Raw genomic sequence first — 17020 nt, 5'->3', positions numbered from 1 at the left:
GTCTGTACTGAGGGAGGCTCTGTACTGGGTTTTGTTCTTGGAAACGAGACTGAATATTCATTCACAGTCTGCATTGCTGGGGATGTTGGTGGAATATGACCAATATGCCCAGCATCACAGCCAAAAGGTGGGAGTAGACCAGGCAGCCCCCCCTTTTCATTGCGCCGATTTCTCTCCAGGCCTGATCCATGCGTATGTTGACCAGACTCTGCTTAAAGGTTGTTGCCGGAGAGTCTAAACTCATCTTCCACAAAATCAACAGAGGCTCCCTCAGGAATAATGCAGGGAAAGCGTGCCATGCAAAAGTTGAGGGATGAGAACTAGGCAGTCTGCCTGTTGGCAATGTCAGCAACTAAAGGGACGCAGAATTAAATGTGTATCACAATCGCACAAATGCGACCAGTTATTTTTCGTATTTGCATTTCATTTCTTTCACTAGCAAATGCGAGTGAACTGCTGGCACTTTAGAGCCCACTGAATGTCCATCTTATGTTCGCTAACGTTAGCTTGAAATAATTAGTGTTTACCTTTACACAACACACAAGAGTCGAAAAGGGATTTGTCCATGCGTTTACGGACAGCTGACAGTCAGCAAACTCAGCATCACAACAAACAGGAGGGGCAGACACGGGTAGCTACGTCCAATAATGATGTATTGATCTGCATGTCCGTTGACATGCAGCTCGAGAATCAGGATGTCAGATTGACTTTTTTCTTAAAATTGAGAATCAGGATGTTAGATTCACTTTTTATGAAAATGTACATCAACAACAAAAAAACTAAAATCAGGGCCTGTTTATTTCTGCGTACTTTTAACTTAGGCCAGTGGCTGCAATCTGTGGCGATGTCTTGACAAGCTGTTCATTGCGAAAAATAAAATACTTCTGCATTTCCCACTGTGTAATCACATTGAAAATAAGAAGAACTCCTGATAAAGTTGGGTAGCTGATATTCAGATCTTAAATAGTGGGCCTATCACATGGATGGGGATTCATAAAAATCCATTGAGGGCTGACATTGTGGGCTACATCCCTGTCCGCAAGTCTTTTTGGGGTGTTTTACAAACGGTAGGCTTACCACATAAATGGGCATTCAGAAAATAACATTTCAGGCTACACCTCAGTAAGTGTGCCTTTTGGACTTTTTTGGTGCAGTCCGGACCGGCCTTGATTTCCACATCCACGGACATTGGTTTTAGGTCCGGTCCATCCTTGATTTCGCCCAAAAATAGATGTCTATAAAATTACTTATTTTCAACTTTCATTCAGAACCAAAAATGAACTGGATTTCTATGTCTGGATAATACGTATTTTTCAACATCCGGAAAAAGACGGCTTTTCAGCGTCCTGGAAAATATGTATTTTAATAACATAAGGAAAATACTTTTCCGCCTTTCATTCAGAACCTAAATTTAACCTAACTTCAATGTCGGGGGGGGGGGGGGGGGGGGCTTTAAAAGTAGTCATTGTGCATGGATATATACGGTTTGTTAAACCTTGAAATCAGTGGGGGTTTTTTTGGTATACATTTTAAAGTGAAAAATATGAGTTCTCAGCATAATTCTGTTACCATGAAACTGCCCTGAACTATCACAGAGGTGTGTGTAGGTGTGTGTGGGAGGACTTACCCGATTGACCAAATCTACCAGCCAGCCATGAGGCTCCTGTAGAAACAAAAAGGCACACGCACACACACACACGTGATCAGTCACACATACATTTTCTCTGTTTTCTATTTCATACTTGTGCTTTAGAGCCACACCCATATTACAGCCTCACCTTTTGGTAGCTGTTGCTAGGTGACACAGCAAACATGGCTTCCTCTCCAAACACCTCGCTCCAGTTCCTCTGGCACGTCTTCATACGGTTCTTAAAGTGGTACTCATTGTCTGGGTTGAAGGCCTACACACAGACAGCTAATGGTTTAAGGGGCGAGGTGTGTGTGTGCGTGTGTTTACTGTATGCATGAGGTCTGTGTGTGTACCCACAATAGTCAGTACACCCATCACGCCAACTGGTATGGGGTCCCGTTTGACTCTCTCAGCCACCAGCTCCACCAGTAACATCAACATGTTGTAGATCCCCTCATGGATCTCTGTCCCCCACTTATGGACCGCACTACTGGTCAGGAGCTAGAAAGGGATGGGAAGAGCAAGCAGAGTGAGTGAACGTGTTAATATTCCACCAAACAGTCCTGTTCAAATAGGTCTCCTTTCTTGAAGATGAGGGAAACTGGCTTTGAAACAGGTTCTACGTCTCTCACTTATAAGTGTTATGCACACACACCCACACACTAGAGGTTGACCGATTAATTAGGGCCGATTTCAAGTTTTCATAACAATCGGAAATTGTTTTTTTTTTTTTTACACCTTTATTTAATCTTTATTTAACAAGTCAGTTAAGAACACATTCTTATTTTCAATGATGGCCTAGGAACAGTGGGTTAACTGCCTTGTTCAGGGGCAGAAAAACAGATTTTCACCTTGTCAGCTCGGGTGATCCAATCTTGCAACCGTAACTAGTCCAACGCAATAACGACCTGCCTCTTTCTCATTGCACTCCACAAGGAGGCTGCCTGTTATGCGAATGCAGTAAGCCAAGGTACGTTGCTAGCTAGCATTAAACTTATCATAATCACTAGTTAACTACACATGGTTGATGATATTACTAGATATTATCTAGCGTGTCCTGCGTTGCATATAATCTGACTGAGCATACAAGTATCTGACTGAGCGGTGGTAGGCAGAAGCAGGCGCGTAAACATTCATTCAAACAGCACTTTCATGCGTTTTGCCAACAGCTCTTCGTTGTGCGTCAAGCATTGCGCTGTTTATGACTTCAAGCCTATCAACTCCCGAGATGAGGCTGGTGTAACCGAAGTGAAATGGCTGGCTGGTTAGCGCGCGCTAATTGTCGATGTGTTGCTGGTTCAAGCCCAGGTAGGGGCAAGGAGAGGGACGGAAGCTATACTGTTACACTGGAAATACAAAAGTGCCTATAATAACATCCAATAGTCAAAAGTTAATGAAATACAAATGGTAGAGGGAAATAGTCCTATAATTCCTATAATAACTTCAACCTAAAACTTCTTACCTGGGAATATTGAAGACTCATGTTAAAAGGAACCACCAGCTTTCATATGTTCTCATGTTCTGAGCAAGGAACTGAAACGTTAGCTTTCTTACATGGCACATATTTTACATGGAACATATTGCACTTTTACTTTCTTCTCCAACACTTTGTTTTTGCATTATTTAAACCAAATTGAACATGTTTCATTATTTATTTGAGGCTAAATCGATTTTATTGATGTATTATATTAAGTTAAAATAAGTGTTCATTCAGTATTGTTGTAATTGTCATTATTACAAATAAAAAATAAATACAAAAATGGTCAGATTAATCGGTATCGGCTTTTATGGTCCTCCAATAAATTGGTGTTGAAAAATCATAATCGGTCGACCTCTACCACACACACACACACACACACACTTAAAGGCTTCATTCATGCATACACACAACTCACCTTTTTAAAGGCCTCGTGCATACACCTGTCCATAAACTGCTTACAGTTTTCATCCGCATCTGCCAGACCTGAGAGAGAGACAGAGTGAGAGAAAGAAAGTGAGAGAGAGACTGTAGTTATTGATTGACAACTGGGTGTAAAATAATGTGTGAAAAGCATCCAACAGTTACAAGTCACAAAACCCACAACAACAAACCCACCCCACACACTTACTGGCTCTCTCTTACCTTGTTTGGCAAGGCAGGTGGCTGCGATCAGACATTTGCCCAGTGACTCCTCTCTCTTGTAGGGGATTGACCAGTGGTCAGTGAACACTCTGTTCTCCAGTTCATACAGGTTAGTGGTGGGGAACTCCATACTGCTGCCTGAACAATTCCCATTCTCATCATTACTCCTCTGAAACACACAGAAACATTTTATAGTTCTACCAGTGTTGTAGTTTAGTTTAGTCAGTCACCAATTGTGCAAGTTCTCCCACTTAAAAAGATGAGAGAGGCCTGTAATTTTCATCATAGGTACACTTATTTTCCACCATAATTTGCAAATAAATTCATTAAAATTAAAACTCATTATGGTGGTTATTTGACACAGTTACAATCATGGTCTTGAATTGGACTTCATTTTTCTGATATCGGTCTTGACTCGCCCCCCTCTCGGTCTTGGGTCTTGACTAAGACTCGATTTGCTCCGGTCTTTAAAAATCGGTCTCGCTTTGGTAGTCTTGAACACAACACAACAGGCTGTGAGAGTGGTGGGTGTGTATGTTCAATAACCCCTCTGCCCTTTCAGTACAGCATAACAATATATGATCGATGGAAGGATGAAGGGGGAGGGAAGTTTCAGCTATCTTCCTTCATAGAAAGAATTGGAAAGAGATGAGCTCTAGATGGATGGGTGAATGGAGGGAGTCAAAGATGAGCATTTCTCTAAGACAAATGTCAACAGCCAAACATTTCACTGCTGGGGAGCACCTACTAGGTAGGTGCTGCCCAGAACAGCACAGTCCAATCAGAGACCCCTTTTTGAGGTCAAGACGACAGCATGATCTGTTGACCTGTCTTTTAACAAATAACTGGGGTCAGGATCCTAGATTGAGATGACTCCAGGACTACAAAGCATGTGTATAGGAGAATCTCATTAGAAATATGTTTTAGTGTAGAAATAGAATAATCTGGGTTAATAGATACTACCTGGGGAGGTTTCTAACTAGCTACTGCTGAACCAATAGGCAGTGTTCACTGTTTCCTCTCAGCATTATTAACACAGTAACAATAACAGTACTAGTGCTGTTTTACTGCCTGAGGAGAAGCTAAGGGGAGGACTGGAGCTCTGGGCTTCTCTCAGGAGGACGGGGTGTGGTGTGTTTGTTAGTGTGTCTATGTCTTTTTGGTATGTGTGTTTTTATTGAGTGTGTGTGCTGCTGTGTTTATGTACGCATGTATGTATGTTGCGCAGGGCAGCTAGGTAACCATATGAGAATGTAGGGATGTTTGTGTGTGGAGCTAAATTTAGGATGAGAATGCAGGGCCACAGACCTGTGACATGCCTCCTAACAGCAGACAGCAGAGACGCAAAAACAAGCTGGAGAGAGAGAGGGAGATGGAGGAGAAAGAGTGGGACGGAGGGATTTGTCTTGCGTAATGGTCTGAATGTGAACCATTTGAATATGTAACCTGAAAAAAATGTTTTCAATATAAAAACAAAACAGGGCTGCTTTTGATGCAGACGGTTCCTGGAAAATGTGGTAAATTTGAAATGTTTTCGCAATGCTGTCACCTACTGAATGCAACCCGGGTGTCAGACACACACACATGCCCACACCCTGGTGATCAACGTCACCATGCACACGGTTTCGCACAGCAATGAAGACAGCGGACATAATCTGCTGTGTGTAGAGAATAGAGATGGTACCCTAACCGCTAGACTAGAGAGATACACCTTACGATTGGATGCTAAGCAGTTGCCATACCAAGCGGTGATGCAGCCAGCTCAATGGTGCAGCTGTAAAAAAAAATATTTAAAAAAATAGGATCTGAGGGCCCATGCCAAATCTTTTCAGCCTCCTGGGGGGGAAAGAGGTGTTGTCAGGCCCTCTTCAAGACTGTGTTGGTGTGCGTGGATAATGATAGATCCTTAGTGATGTGGACACCGAAGAACTTGAAGCTCTTGACCCCTTCACTACAGCCCCGTCGATGTGAATGGGGGCGTGCTCGGCCCTCTGTTTCCTGTAGTCCACGGTCAGCTCCTTTGTCTCGCTGACGTTGAGGGAGAGGTTGCCGTCCTGGCACCACACTGCCAGGTTTCTGGCCCCCTTATCAAAATGCAACATTCCAAAATGTAGCCGACTGTTCTGGATGTTGTCCTCTAACCAGTGATGTAAAAATACAGCCTATCCAGTTCCATGTGGTTTTAGAGTTGTGGTAGTTTAAACAGCGCATACCCCCCACCCCAATCGATGACTGATTTATTGCCACTTGACAAAACGACAGGGTTTTGGAGCTTGTGCAGTTTATAAGTAGCTCCTTAAAAAAATACATTTGTTTACCATTGTTGCACATGTATATGTAGATAGTACATTTCATGTTTAGGTTTTCAATATATCAGAAACAATTATTGATTCGGACACTAAAACTGTTTTGACATTGGACTATTATTCATCATTATGTCTTAACAGGAAGCAGCAACAGCATCAGTTTCAATTTAAGTATTAGGAATATAAACTGATCTTTCAACATAAAATATCCAATGGTATTTTACTTAATCAGGTAAAAACCGATGAATGAGACCAAAAACGTCTGCGATTGAGTTATTTTGATGATACCCAAATGACCAAACGGTTTTGTCCTGCCCCTACTTGATGCTCTCTAGCTAGCTTGCAGATGCTGTATGCTGGAGTTTAGTTAGACATCATGTAGTTAGACATCACGTTGTCACTGGACTATGAACAATTTAAATAACTTTTTTTATTAGACAATATTTAAAGCACAAGATGGCCACATCAGTTTCACGGGCGATTGCGAAATATCAGGTTCTCTAATGTACCTAGTTATAGACAACTTAGTTCGCGTAGCTAACGTTGGCTAGCTACATTTGTAAATTTTTAGTAATTTAACAGACGCTCTTATTCAGAGCCCATACATGAGCAATTAGGGTTAAGTGCCTTGCTTATCGACGGATTATTCACGTAGTGGGCTCGGGGATTCCAACCAGTGGCCTTTCGGTTACTGGCCCAACGCTCTTAACCGCTAGGCTACCTATCGACTTCGTCTCCGGCCTAACAACACCGGTGCCAATATCCAACAAACACCGGCTTCTCGGGCATTATCACTAGCTCCATTACGCTAAACTGCATACAGATGTGCATTTCCCCAAGATAATGAATGCGAAGATCTTAATATCACCACATTCACTCTGCAAACCGGCTTTATTAATAACGATTGCAAACACGAGTTAGTTGGTTAGCAAGTTTGCCCATGTAACGTTAGAGATTCGCGCATTCCCCATCCCCAAGCGCTGAGCTAGCTAACTAACTAACTACCTAATCGGATGTTGGCTAGTGTGCACCCAATTTCAATACTGATGATTAAAGTATCTAGTGCTGTATGTACAACTCAACTAGCCGAATGTCGAATTTATGCAGACCGAGAATGAGCTAACGTTAGCCAACTGTAAATTGAGTTATGCATGCCGCGGATTTTCCTTCTATATTTTGACAGTCAGGCATGAGCGGAACGCGCTATGCAGTATTGTAGGGCGAGCCCTGTCTGGCTACCTAGCCATCATCATCGCTAGATTTGATAGCGCTAACGACGTTAGCTAACTTGTGTTCTAGTTTACAAAACCAGCGAACTACCGTTACTATCCTTCTTCACCCTTACCTCGCTCTCCACCACATCGTGGTATGCGGGAGGTGGGTCGAACCCTCCAGTCCCGGTCCGCCCACTGGACTCCCCGTCTCCACTCGGGCCTGGGGCAGGGCCACTCTCCATCGGCTCATATCCATACCCAAGACCGGGGCTTTCGTTGGTCAGGAGCGCAACAGCCTCGTTGATGTCGTTCTTCGCCAGGCGTAGCGCCTTGCGTATCGCCACTGCATCTGGGAAACCCATGCAGAGGAGAGTTGTCATATGTTGTTCCTCTTCTGTCTCCATGGTTAAGTTTTGTGTCTCAGGCTAGCTACAAACGGGATGTAAAACAGCACAGCCCTGTAGCGGTGCATGGCGCCATGTTTACAATCACGCAGGCTGTCACGATGGTTCACTGGATACTTCCTGCGTAGAACGTCAGCACCCTGACCCACCCATATGAACCGAAGAGAGGACTGAGGATCCCCTTTATTTTACCCCAAAACCTCTAACATTAGGCTGACTAGCTAGCTCTGCAAACACTAACATTATGTTTCACACTGATTCGAAGTGTTGATAATGCAACACGACTACAGACAAAACACTCGACCTCACTACACTCGAACAATGACAAAACAATATAAATATAAATAAAACTATCAATCAATATGAATAGGAAAAATATAAATGAATCGTGTTATTGTTTGTGTGATGATGGTTAGTGGTGACAAACACACGACGTAGCACGCACCTGTCAAGTAAAAGGGTGTAGCTCGAATTCAGAAGAGGGGGAATAATTCATTTTTATAATTTTATTGAACCTTTTGTAAAAAAAATTATATTGAACCTTTATTTAAGTCAGTTAAGAACAAATTCCTATTTACAATGACGGCCTTCTGCGGGGACGGGGTTGGGATTAAACATTACAAAATGTAATAAAAATATAGGACAAAACACACATCATGACAAGAGAGACACCACAACACTATATAAAGAAGGACCTAAGACAACAACATAGCATAGCTACAACACATGAAAACACAACAATACAACAACATGGTACAAACATTATTGGCCACAGACAACAAACAGCACAAAGGGCAAAAAAGTTGAGATAACAATAAATGTCACGTGGAACTCCATCATGTGACTAGCGGAAAGGCAAAATGGCGGCCACGGGAGAGGAGGCTGCTGCGATGGATAGCATCTCCAGAGTACCCCCTGTCCATCCTACCGTCCTCAGCCTGGGAGGGAGCTCCGAACCCCGGGGAGAGCCTAGCGAGACTGTTGCTGACGGCCAGGTTGTGCCCGCGGCGCCCAAGAAGCCTACCAGCAGCAGTGAGTGGTGCTTACTAGCTTCCAATTCCAGCTAACCGTAGCAGGTCGACAAACACAAATGGGCCAATGGAGACGCCCTGGCTGCAAATTGATGCGCTATTTTAGTTATTGAGAGCAAGAAGATTAACAATTTGTATGTTGTTTACTCTGGCCATCTTCTGCTATGAGACTGGTGTTAGTACCTTAAGGGCCGGCTCTAGCCTTTTGGGGACCCTAAGTGAGGGGGCCCTGCGATTCTACACGTTTTGCCATGATGCCATGTTAATTATACAGTATCTGAGTGAGCGTGACTCACAAAATCAATGGGGGTCCCATGGAGGTTAGTGCCCCTGGACTGTATTTGGCCATGATAACTGACTAGACTAACATAGCAATCTAAAAATTGTTAGCTGACATGGCTAATTGAGTGACTGTCTGACTGACAAAACAAGAGAGAAACTGCTGATGTAACAACCACATGTTGAACTTGCACCTTGTGTATTCTAACTCTAAACATTAAGTTGAGACCCCAACTGAGTTAATATATACACTACATGACCAAACGTATGTCGACACCTGCTCGTTGAACATATCATTCCAAAATCATGGACATTAATATGGAGTTGGTCCCACCCCCCCCTTTGCTGCTGTAACAGCCTCCACTCTTCTGGGAAAGCTTTCCATTAGATGTTGGAACATTGCTGTGGGGACTAGCTTCCATTAAGCAAGCGTTGCAACCCGAGGACAGACGATTTCTATGCGCTTCAGCACTCGGTCATCCCGTTCTGTGAGCTTGTGTGGCCTACCACTTCGTGGCTGAGCCGTTGTTGCTCCTAGATGTTTTAACTTCACTATAACAGCACTTACAGTTGACCAGGACAGCTCTAGCAGAGCAGACATTTTATGAACTGACTGAAAGATGGCATCCTGAGCTCATCAGTATGGGCCATTTCACTGCCAATGTGTGTTTATGGAGATTGCATGGCTGTGTCCTTGATTTTATAGACGTGTCAGCACACATGTGGCTGAAATAGGCAAATCTGCTAATTGGAAGGGGTGTCCACATACTTTTGTGTGTGTACGGTACCAGTCAAGTTTGGACACACCTACTCATTCAAGGTTTATTTGTACTATTTTCTGCATTGTAGAATAATAAATAGTAAGACATCAAAACTATGAAATAACACACAAGGAGTCATGTAGTAACCAAAAAAGTGTTAAACAAGTCTATGTTTTATAATCTTCAAAGTAGCCACCTTTTGCCTCTGACAGCTTTGCACACACTTGGCATTCTCTCAACCAGCTTCACCTGGAAGGAGTTCCCACATATGCTGAGCACTTGAGGGCTGCTTTTTCTTCACTCTGCGGTCCAACTCATCTCAATTGGGTTAAGGTCAGGTGATTGTGGAGGCCAGGTCATCTGATGCAGCGCTCTCCTTCTTGGTCAAATAGCCCTTACATGGCCTGGAGGTGTGTTGGGTCATTGTCCTGTTGAAAAATAAATGACAGTCCCACTAAGCACAAACCAGATGTGATGGTGTATCACTGCAGAATGATGTGATGGTGTATCACTGCAGAATGATGTGATGGCGTATCACTGCAGAATGATGTGATGGCGTATCACTGCAGAATGATGTGATGGCGTATCACTGCAGAATGATGTGATGGCGTATCACTGCAGAATGATGTGATGGCGTATCACTGCAAAATGCTGTGATGGCGTATCACTGCAAAATGCTGTGATGGCGTATCACTGCAAAATGCTGTGATGGCGTATCACTGCAAAATGCTGTGATGGCGTATCACTGCAAAATGCTGTGATGGCGTATCACTGCAAAATGCTGTGATGGCGTATCACTGCAAAATGCTGTGATGGCGTATCACTGCAAAATGCTGTGATGGCGTGTCACTGCAGAATGCTGTGATGGCCATGCTGGTTAAATGTGCATTGAATTCTAAATAAATCACAGACCGTGTCACCAGCAAAGCACCATCACACCTCCTCCTCCATGCTTCACTGTTGGAACCACACATGCATAGATCATCTGTTCACCTACTCTGCATATCACAAAAACACAGCGGTTGTAACCAAAAATATAACATACTCATCAGACCAAAGGACAAATTTCCACCTGTCTAATGTCCATTGTTCGTGTTTCTTGGCCCAAGCAAGTCTCTTCTTATTGGTGTCCTTTAGTAGTGGTTTATTTTAAAGCTCGACCGATTAATCAAAATGGCTGATTAATTAGGGCCGATTGCAAGTTTTCATAACAATCGGCCTAGGAACGGTGGGTTAACTGCCTTGCTTGGGCAGAACGACAGATTTTTACCTTGTCAGCTCGGGGATTCAATCTTGCAACCTTACTGTGAACTACTCCAACGCTCTAACCACCTGCCTCTCATTGCACTCCACGAGGAGCCTGCCTGTTACGCGAATACAGTAAGAAGCCAAGGTAAGTTGCTAGCTAGCATTAAACTTATCTAATAAAAAACAATCAATCAATCATAATCACTAGTTAACTACACATGGTTGATGATATTACTAGTTTATCTAGCGTGTCCTGCGTTGCATATAATCGATGTGGTGGGCATTTGCGAAAAAGGACTCGTTGCTCCAACGTGTACCTAACCATAAACATCAATGCCTTTCTTAAAATCAATACACAAGTATATATTTTTAAACCTGCATGTTTAGTTAATATTGCCTGCTAACATGAATTTCTTTTAAATAGGGAAATTGTGTCACTTCTCTTGCGTTCTGTGCAACAGAGTCAGGGTATATGCAGCAGTTTGGGCCGCCTGGCTCGTTGCGAACTATTGGAAGACTATTTCTTCCTAAAAAAAGACAGCCAACTTCGCCAAATGAGTTAACAAAAGCGCACTTGCGAAAAAAGCACAATTGTTGCACGACTGTACCTAACCATAAACATCAATGCCTTTCTTAAAATCAATACACAGTTTAAACCTGCATATTTAGCTAAAATAAATCCAGGTTAGCAAGCAATATTAACCAGGTGAAATTGTGTCTTTTCTCTTGCGTTCATTGCACGCAGAGTCAGGGTATATGCAACAGTTTGGGCCGCCTGGCTCGTTGCGAACTAATTTGCCAGAATTTTATCTAATTATGACATAACATTGAAGGTTGTACAATGTAACAGCAATATTTAGACTTAGGGATGCCACCCGTTGGATGAAATATAGAACGGTTCCGTATTTCCCTGAAAGAATAAATGTTTTGTTTTCGAGATGATAGTTTCCGGATTCGACCATATTAATGACCTAAGGCTCTTATTTCTGTGTGTTATTATGTTATAATTAAGTCTATGATTTGACAAAGCAGTCTGACTGAGTGATGTTAGGCAGCAGCAGGCTCGTAAGCATTCATTCAAACAGCACTTCTGTGCGTTTTGCCAGCAGCTCTTCGCAATGCTTCAAGCATTGCGCTGTTTATGACTTCAAGCCTATCAACTCCCGAGATTAGGCTGGTGTAACCAATGTGAAATGGCTAGCTAGTTAGCGGGGTGCGCGCTAATAGCTTTTCAAACATCACTCGCTCTGAGACTTGAAGTAGTTGTTCCCCTTGCTCAGCAAGGGCTGTGGATTTTGTGGAGCGATGGGTAACGATGCTTCGAGGGTGGCTGTTGTCGATGTGTTCCTGGTTCGAGCCCAGGTAGGGGCGAGGAGAGGGACGGAAGCTATACTGTTACACTGGCAATACTAAAGTGCCTATAAGAACATGCAATAGTCAAAGGTATATGAAATACAAATGGTATAGAGAGAAATAATCCTATAATTCCTATAATAACTACAACCTAAAACGTCTTACCTTGGAATATTGAAGTCTCATGTTAAAAGGAACCACCAGCTTTCATATGTTCTCATGTTCTGAGCAAGGAACTTAAACGTTAGCTTTCTTACATAGCACATATTGCACTTTTACTTTCTTCTCCAACACTTAGTTTTTGCATATTTAAACCAAATTGAACATGTTTCATTATTTATTTGAGGCTAAATTGATGTTATTGATGTATTATATTAAGTTAAAATAAGTGTTCATTCAGTATTGTTGTAATTGTCATTATTACAAATACATATTAAAAAATCGTCCGATTAATCGGTATTGGCTTTTTTTGGTCCTCCAATAATCTGTATCGGCGTTGAAAAATCATAATCGGTCGACCTCTAGTTTCTTTGCAGCAATTCAACCATGACGACACCATCCACCTCTACCCAGACGACACCATTCTGTATACATCTTGCCCTTTTTTGGACACTAACTCCAAACGAGCTTCAATGCCATACAACACTCCTTCCGTGGCCTCCAACTGCTCTTAAATGCTAGTAAAATTAAATACATGCTCATCAACTGACCGCTGCCCGCACCCGCCCGCCCGACTAGCATCACTACTCTGGACGATTCTGACTTCTGAGAATATGTGGACAACAACAAATACCTAGGTGTCTGGCTAGACTGTAAACTCTCTTTCCAAACTGATATTAAACATTTCCAATCCAAAATTAAATATAGAATTGTCTTTCTATTTCGCAACAAAGCCTCCTTCACTCACGCTGCAAAACATACCCTCGTAAAATTGACTATCCTACCAATCCTCGACTTCGGCGATGTCATTTACAAAATAGCCTCCAACACTCTACTCAGCAAACTGCATCCAGTTATCACAGTGCCATCTGTTTTGTCACCGAAGCCCCAGAACTACCCACCACTGCGACCTGTATGCTCTCGTCGGCTGTCCTTCGCTACATATTTGTCTGCTAGGTAAAGCTCCGCCTTAACGCAGCTCACTGGTCACCATAGTAAAGCTCCAGCAGGTATATCTCACTGGTCATCCCCAAAGACAACACCCATTTTGGCCGCCTTTCCTTCTTTATTACAGACATAAATACTCCTCAGTTTCATCAGCTGTCCGGGTGGTTGGTCTCAGATAATCCCGCAGGTGAAGAAGCCGGATGTGGAGGTCCTGGGCTGGCATGGTTACATGTGGTCTGCAGTTGTGAGGCCGGTTGGACGTACTGCCAAATTTTCTAAAATGACGTTGGAGGCAGCTTATGGTAGAGAAATGAACATACAATTATCTGGCAACAGCTCTGGTGGAAATTCCAGCAGTCAGCATGCCAATTACACGCTCCCTCAACTTGAGTCATCTGTGGCATTGTGTTGTATGACAAAACTGCCCATTTTAGAGTGGCCTTCCTGTATATTGTCCCCAGCACAAGGTGTACCTCTGTAATGATCATGCTGTTTAATTAGCTTCTTGATATGCCACACCTATCAGGTGGACGAATTATCTGGGCAAAGGAAAAATGCTCACCAACAGGGATGTAAACACATTTATGCACAAAATTTGAGTTTATTAAGAAACTGCTTATGCCTGGAGTTGGCCATGAGTACCTTTTATTACATTAGAATGCAGTAGCTAAGCCGACTATCACAGCATCATGCCAAGGGACTGGCAAATTGGTCCTACATCTGAGGTAGCAGAATCCTCCAGAGTACGGATGATGGGATGTTTCTACAACATGTCAATGGCGTGTAATTCTGCTGTGTGTGTAGGTGACGGTGGGGTGGAGACTGCAGAGGAGGCTGTAGAACCAGACATCCATGAGCTCTGTACAGACATGTTCGATAAGATGGCGGTCTTCCTACAAGGAGAACTCACAGGTGTGCCTGTCTATCTGTCTGTATTCCTGCATGTCTGTCTCTCCTGCCTGTCTCTGACTGTCTTCTGTCTCTCCCTCTACATGTCTATACAGCTGCATACTAGTATATGCTGAGTGTACAAAACATTAAGAACACCTTCCAAATATTGAGTTTTATTACACTCAGTGAATACTGTCATGTCTTCAGCATAACAACAATGTCATCTCCTGTTTCATGCTCCCCCGTTTCCCTCTTCTCCCAGGCACCTGTGAGGACTACCGTCTGCTGGAGAATATGAACAAGCTAACCAGTCTGAAGTACATGGAGATGAAAGACATCAGCATTAATATCAGCAGGAACCTGCAGGACCTCAACCTCAAGTGTATGTTTATTATCCTTTCAAACGTGAGGGGAAAGCTTGCGACCCTTTATGAAAATGACGGGTTTTTTTTTACCTTAATTTAGCTGAAAAATACATTGTTTTGTGTGTTAGACGCCAGCCTCCAGCCCTATCTAGACCAGATAAACCAGATTGAGGAACAAGTGTCGTCTCTGGAGCAGGCTGCTTATAAACTGGACACCTACTCCAAGAAGCTTGGTAAGACAGAAACACACACAGAGACAGTGTAGCATGCCTGTGGAAACACATACCGTAGCTTCATATTGCAAGTCTATATTTATACCAGGGCTGTAAGTGGAAAAGGGCCTACTGAGTTTGTGTGTAACCTTAACCCTCGCCAGACTGACTGGGAGAGAGAAGTGGTAGATATAAATACATATGTTAGCTTGTTCACTATGGCTTCTCTATTAGAATCTGCTAGCAGTCTCTATAGCAGATGTGCTAAGAATAGCCGTGCTGCAGTGTTCAGCTCAACATTAAAGCCCCATGCATTGTTTTTAATGTTGTTGTTTTTAAACGACTCCTAAATATATATTTGCATCATTTATTACCCTGTTCCTCTTTTGGCCATTGAAATGCTAAGTCTGATCGTGTGGGCATTAGGAAAGAAGTTTGAAGATATTCACATACACAGCCCTGATTGGCTGATAGGATGATCCAGAGCCCACCCGCTTACCCTGATGAATTGATTATTGGTCTTTTATAATCAGATCAGATTGTGACGTCATGATCTGGGCCGAAAACTCCATCCCACGTGAACAGGCTGTGTTATTTTGACCTCATAGTGTCATATTAAAAATGCACTGGCCCTTTAATGTTAGGAACAGCCTTATGGTGCCCTCTGCTGTTTAAGTTCACCTCTACACCCTGAGCTCCAACAGCAGAGAGCGCTAGCACACTGTCCCAAATGAACAGCTAAAAATTCACTTCCCTTGGACACTACTCCTAAGTGTGTGTGTGTGAGACTAACTAACCTTCCTGCACAGTCAGTCAATCTGTCTGTCTCTCTGCAGAGGCCAAATTCAAGAAACTGGAGAAGCGATGATGAGGAGTAAATATGGAAGAAGATTATATGAAAAGGAGGAAGAGGAGGCCTGAGGGGCTACTGGTCCTCCTTCTCCCCGTCTGTTAACCCTTTTGATCTGAGGAAGCAACACCCACATCTTTACAACACCAGCCTTATATAGAGAGGTATGAGGTAGCCTGGGGTTGGTTGGAGGGATATCCCAGATGTTAGACCTAGTATTATCATTTTTGTTGGATCATTAAAGTTGCTTGTCCATGGGGCTTTGGGTAGTTTGAGTCCATATTCCTGTTAGCAACATTCCAGGCCGCTCTGTGTCGTCCTGTCACTATGATTATTTACTTCCTGGATTTAGTGAATTGACCCCTACCTTGGTGCACACTACCCTAGAATCAGCAACCTCCTTCTAACCTTGAAGGTACACAGCTAAGAAGATGACAACCAAATTCACTTTTCTACTGATGGACTTTAGCTTCTTTAAATGTTTTCCTCTGCTGGCATCATGAACTGAATTCAAACCTTTTTTATGATCTTTATAATACTTATTTGCTTGTGTATACTAATGTCCCTAAAAAGCATTGACATACATGTTTGATTGCAGCATGTGTACAATGTATCTTCTAAAAACATTAACTAATAATAATACATCTGTGAAGGAAACTGATGTGTTGTCATTTGGTCAGCAGATGGAAGCGGTACTCCATGTTCATAATGAAGTGCAGGCTGTGTATGTGAGACTAGGGTGTGATCTCCCAGATGACATTGTTGATTCACATTTCCACTGAAACATTCCCCCAGACCCCAACCAACCACACACACACAGACCCCCTCTACACCCTAACTAACCACAAACCCTCTCATATCCAGAGCAACTTACAGGCGCAATTAGGGTTAATAGCCTTGCTCAAGTGCACATTGACAGATTTTTCACCTAGTCATCTCAGGGATTCGAACCAGTAAACTTTCGGTTACAGGCCCAATTCTCCCTGTCTTTGTCTTTATCCCCTTTCCTTCTCTCCCTCTTTTGTCCTGGAGCAAAGCAAATCTGATATCATTGCCAGGGGCAATAGATTATCAGAGTGGATGCCGATATGGCCTCCTGCACTGCTCTCCTGTGTGTATGTAAGTGGCTGCATGGGGGTTGTGAGTTTGTGTGTGTGTGTTTGTTTGTAGGGGCTTAATCTAAAGCAGGTCTCTGTCGTTAGGCCAGTGAAGGCCCAGCTCATTATTCATAATGTAACATTATTTAC

At 43.0% G+C, this 17020-nt stretch overlaps 2 protein-coding genes across 5 annotated transcripts in view; one reads left to right on the top strand and one right to left on the bottom strand.

The window, feature by feature from the left end:
* LOC139406674 (ubiquitin specific peptidase 24) overlaps nt 1-7782 on the bottom strand; it is a 47921-nt gene extending 40139 nt beyond the window's left edge. For 3 of the 4 annotated variants that reach the window (XM_071149544.1, XM_071149546.1, XM_071149547.1), the window contains exons 1-6: nt 7404-7770; nt 3753-3921; nt 3526-3593; nt 1988-2131; nt 1779-1901; nt 1628-1663 (exon numbers count right to left, since the gene is read on the bottom strand). In XM_071149544.1, the coding sequence (XP_071005645.1) occupies nt 1628-1663; nt 1779-1901; nt 1988-2131; nt 3526-3593; nt 3753-3921; nt 7404-7676 (813 nt within the window). In that variant the 5' untranslated portion in view covers nt 7677-7770. Of the gene's footprint in view, nt 1-1627; nt 1664-1778; nt 1902-1987; nt 2132-3525; nt 3594-3752; nt 3922-7403 lie in introns of all 4 variants that reach the window. The other variant, XM_071149545.1, reaches the window with a different exon arrangement.
* Nucleotides 7783-8505: 723 nt separating this feature from the next.
* LOC139407645 (biogenesis of lysosomal organelles complex-1, subunit 2) lies at nt 8506-16430 on the top strand. The gene is made up of 5 exons (XM_071151482.1): nt 8506-8708; nt 14260-14367; nt 14609-14728; nt 14840-14944; nt 15760-16430. Exons 1-5 carry the CDS (start codon nt 8537-8539, stop codon nt 15789-15791), a joined length of 537 nt encoding a protein of 178 aa, XP_071007583.1. The 5' UTR covers nt 8506-8536; the 3' UTR covers nt 15792-16430.
* The last annotated feature ends 590 nt before the right edge of the window (nt 16431-17020 follow it).

This window comes from Oncorhynchus clarkii, chromosome 4, assembly GCF_045791955.1.
Source record: "Oncorhynchus clarkii lewisi isolate Uvic-CL-2024 chromosome 4, UVic_Ocla_1.0, whole genome shotgun sequence".
NCBI classification, from domain to species: Eukaryota; Metazoa; Chordata; class Actinopteri; order Salmoniformes; family Salmonidae; genus Oncorhynchus; species Oncorhynchus clarkii.
Note: the sequence above shows the minus strand (reverse complement) of the source record. Positions and strands in the feature narration are given on the sequence as shown.